Source organism: Triticum aestivum, chromosome 3B, assembly GCF_018294505.1.
Source record: "Triticum aestivum cultivar Chinese Spring chromosome 3B, IWGSC CS RefSeq v2.1, whole genome shotgun sequence".
Lineage (NCBI taxonomy): Eukaryota > Viridiplantae > Streptophyta > Magnoliopsida > Poales > Poaceae > Triticum > Triticum aestivum.
This window is the reverse complement of record NC_057801.1, coordinates 705,175,981-705,180,034: the sequence shown is the minus strand read 5'-3', so window position 1 is coordinate 705,180,034 and position 4,054 is coordinate 705,175,981. Positions and strand designations below refer to the sequence as shown.

Below are 4,054 nucleotides of genomic sequence, written 5' to 3'. Positions count from 1 at the left end.
CCGAACCGCTGCCACGCCCACTCCTGACTACCCTAGCCCACCGAAAACCCTCCTCCCTCGCCCGCATGCATTCCTGCCCAACGCCAGCTGTCCGCATTCTTGCCGCTGTAGAGCAGCCTCTCCGCATTAACGCTGACCCAGAGCGGACACGACCTCTCACTGACACCAGCATTGAAGCTGCGCTCCAACCCAGCTTGAAGAGGAGTGGTCAGTTGCTCCACGCCAGCACGCGGGGGAGCACGGTGGCACGGGCACTGTGGCCGCAATGGATGTCGCTGTGTCGTCACGCTCTCCCGCGCCTTTGGCCGTGCTAGTCGCCGCAATCGTTGGCGTAACCGTGCCCTACCGACGGAGGCGGCCAACACGTCCGCGATTGCCGCCGACATCGAGGAAAAGTAGACCATGAGAGGCAGCCGCCTCTTTTGTCCTACGATGGCCACCACAACCGCGTTGCCGGCATACACAACCGATGTCTTGCCCGGTTCAGCGCAGGTCATCATCAACCCCCGCCTCGGCTTCACGGAAGCGAAGGAGCCACTCTTCCCCTCCGGTTGAAGCATGGCCACTCCGATGAGCGGTGCAGGCGGACATAAGGAAGATATGGTGGAGGCCGAGGTGGAGGCCACGGAGGCGAAATTATACCTCCAGAGTTGGACCGGCTTTCGCTTTTAGTTGAAGTATGTCCGAAGTGTGATGATCTCGTCCGGTTTATATCAATACGCAGTTTTTGCATGAATTTTGTCCGGTTAGTTCATACAGCGGTTGAAATGTACACATGTAGTGTTGGATGGCCGGCTCACGCATCAGTGGAGCCGCTAGATTTCATCCGGCCAGTTGCTGCATGAATTTTGTCTGACTAGTCTTTACTATCCGCGGATGGATGCCAAAACAAATTTGCGGGTTAACATTGGAGATGCCAAGAGTCAGGTAGCGCAAATCATTGGTAGTGCCACTGGTCAGAAGTCAAAGATTAGCGCCAGGTCATGTTTGCCAACGTATCTTCAGATTCCGTATAAAACTACTTTACGTACTGAATAGTGGGCAACTCGGAACATGTTACTTGAGAGCCGATCTACCAATATTTTGCAGCTAGCAGATGTTGACTCCTCGATAGACGGTAGCTCGTAGTCAACGGTCGATAATCACTCTTAGTTAAGAGCTCAGCTAATCCACAATATATACACTGTCTAACCTCGCCAGATCAGAGCACCATCCTCCCGTTAATCGAACCCAAATACAGTAGTACTTGTCTTTCTCCGGCCATGGCCACCGCCTCGGTCCTCATCCTGCTCGCATCGCTCCTCCCGGCGCTAGCCGCCGGAACCGATTGCTGCTCGCCCGCCGCTGACTACGGCTTGGCCCTCACGCCCAGTCACGAGTGCGGCGTCGTCATGCGCGGGGGCACCTACGACATGGGCACGTACGCTCCGGGCAGCGCGTACGAGGCCTCCCTGCGCCATCTCGTCACCACCATTCCCGCCAAGGCGAACGCGGAATCCAGCGGCTCCTGTTATTACAGGGACTCCTACCGCGACGACGCCGGCGCGGACGGGCGCTTTTACGTCGACGACGCCGGCGCGTGCGGGCGCTCTTACGTCGACGACGCCGGCGAGAGCCCCAACCGGATTGTGGCCTCCGCCGACTGCTCATGGCACCCGGATGCCAAGTCGCCGGACTGCGGCGCTTGCATCGCGCTGGCCTTCCAGGAGGCGCAGAGGCTGTGCCCGTTCCAGAGGATGGCCGAGGCCGCGGTTGACGGCGGCTCGTGCAACTGCAGCGCACACTTCCACGACTACGACATCATGGAGCAGTTCCATCACGGTGACCTCAACAGTAAACTCCTTCTCTCTCTCTCTATCTCTATCCCTATCTTTCTCGTACATACTAGATCTAGAACAAAGAACAAAACTATAACAAATTCGTACATCACTGTGAGAGCCAGATTTGGTGCATTACAACCGAGTTTTGGCAAAAGAACATCGATTAGGAAGCTATACTATGTATATACAGTAATAGAGAGTACAAAGTATGGATATGTGACGCAAAAAATTATTTCTGGCTCACTATTTGATATACATCACGGGCACTATATTGTATTCTAGAACCATCCTCTGTCACTGCTCTAGCAGTTGCTTTTCACCCGGCCGCCTCCAGATCAGGGGCGGACACAGACCGAAATTGTAAGGGATCTTAACATTTTCTAAGCTAAGAAGTTCAAATGCCTCATGCATAAAATTGTCAAGTTAAATCTACACAAAAAGGAATTTGTTAGTTGTTTCTGTATGAAGAGTTGAAGACAAATAGAGAATGGAGCATATCCCGAAATGAAACTCCATAGACTTTTCTGGCTGACGCGTACCCTCATTAGTGTGTGGAGTATTACTAAATACTTCCTCTGTTCCTAAATATTTGTCTTTCTAAAGATTTCAACAAATGACTACATACGAAGCAAAATGAATGAATCTACATTGTAAAAAATGTCTATATACATCCGAATGTGGTAGTCCATTGCAAACCACATGAAAGACAAATATTTAGGAATGGAGGGAGTATTGCTTAATCTTGTATAATATGTGTCACTATTCTTTGGGACATGTTGCATATCCAGAGGATTGTGATAAAATTAGAGAGCAGTTTTAACATGGTCCCTCTTACCTCCTCTTTCATATGAGATATAAGAGTACACTATAATAGATCTGGGCTGTTGATTTCCTTAAATAGTGGGTCCGAGTAACTCTTACCTTCTTACCTTCCGTGTGAAAAGAGGAGGTAAGAGGGACCATGTTAAAATTGGAAAAGAGGATATAATAGTGACCGTGTTAAAGCGACTCATCTAAAATACCTTCAAGGATTAAGATCTTTTATTAGGTATAGTGGTTATTTGACAAAATATAGTCTAGTAAAGCGTACTAATTGGTAAGGGAGCACTCTTTGTTGTATTTATGACAATAATGAACTATCCAACATTTATTTATAGATTGTCAGTTTGGACAACCGTACATGTAGCTTTTGGTCTTGCCCTACCCTTAATGTACCTCACATATGTAAAGGTCGATTCACTAATATGAACCCAAGTTCTGGTAGGGGCACCTGCCTTATATTGGGCTATTTGGCTGACTTGAAATGATATTGTTTCTAAATGGACAAATACATATATGTAGGTGATCCTCGGTGGGCACCGGACCAGGTCATGGGCATTGTTGCAGAAAATGAGGAGAACAACACGAGAATGAGATGGGCATGCCGTATCTTGGAGACAACAGTCATGGAGATCTTAGCAAACCTTGGGTGGATATCTAGTAGGAGAATTTGTGCCTAGTTTTCTCTACATGATCATGAACAATCTGTGTTCTATTTGGGCCATTTATTGGTTCTATTAAATCAGCTGGAGGCTGGAACTATGTAATAACGGGCGGTTGAGCATATGCATTATGGAGAAAACATTCCCATTTCTTAAAAAAGCTTGAAGGTGAGAAAATTGGGAACGGGGGAGAACGACAAACTCTAGGATTCAGGCTTCTGCTAAGTTGGGCTCTAGATGGAGGCACATTGTTTGGGTGGCTCGGTGTGAATACTCGTAAATGGCCAATTAGCCAGCCTGATGGCCCAGTTATGCCCTCCCTCCTTCCACTTGCGGCCCACCTTTTCTTCAGCAAAAATTGCCCAACAAATGTCAAAGATGAGATCAAAAATATTCTTCAAGTGCCCAATGAAGCCTCTCTGATGTAGGCTCCTCTAAATAAGGGGCTTTCACATATTTAAAGGATAGTGCGTGGAACAAGGATAAAGGATGGACGACAAAACTTTTCTCTTCAGCTGGCAAAGAGGTTTTGATCAAGTTAGTTGCTCAGCCGGTTCTAGTTTACTCTATGTCGTGTTTCAAATTACCGAGAGGCTTATGCGAGCACCTGAATAAACTCATACGCCAATTGTGATGGGAAAGCATGGAAGGCCAAAGGAAGACGTCATGGGTTTCTTGGAAGGACATGACCTAGCCCAAGTTTCTGGGTGGATTGGGATTCAGGGGATTTGAGCTCTTCAACCTAGCATTGAT

At 48.2% G+C, this 4,054-nt stretch overlaps 1 protein-coding gene across 2 annotated transcripts; it reads left to right on the top strand.

The window, feature by feature from the left end:
* The first annotated feature begins 662 nt into the window (after positions 1-662).
* LOC123071880 (uncharacterized) lies at positions 663-3,401 on the top strand. 2 transcript variants are annotated; one of them, XM_044495450.1, is made up of 2 exons: positions 663-1,821; positions 3,162-3,401. In XM_044495450.1, exons 1-2 carry the CDS (start codon positions 1,263-1,265, stop codon positions 3,317-3,319), a joined length of 717 nt encoding a protein of 238 aa, XP_044351385.1. In that variant the 5' UTR covers positions 663-1,262; the 3' UTR covers positions 3,320-3,401. The 2 variants fall into 2 exon arrangements, with proteins under 2 accessions (XP_044351385.1, XP_044351384.1); XM_044495449.1 differs by having other exon boundaries at positions 684-1,833.
* The last annotated feature ends 653 nt before the right edge of the window (positions 3,402-4,054 follow it).

What these genes read in the sequence shown, in the direction of transcription:
- LOC123071880 (XM_044495449.1), top strand. Translation starts at nt 1,263, where the DNA reads ATGGCCACCGCCTCGGTCCTCATCCTGCTCGCATCGCTCCTCCCGGCG. An exon ending in CCATCACGGTGACCTCAACA is followed by an intron (nt 1,834 to 3,161) that starts GTAAACTCCTTC and finishes ACATATATGTAG; the next exon opens with GTGATCCTCGGTGGGCACCG.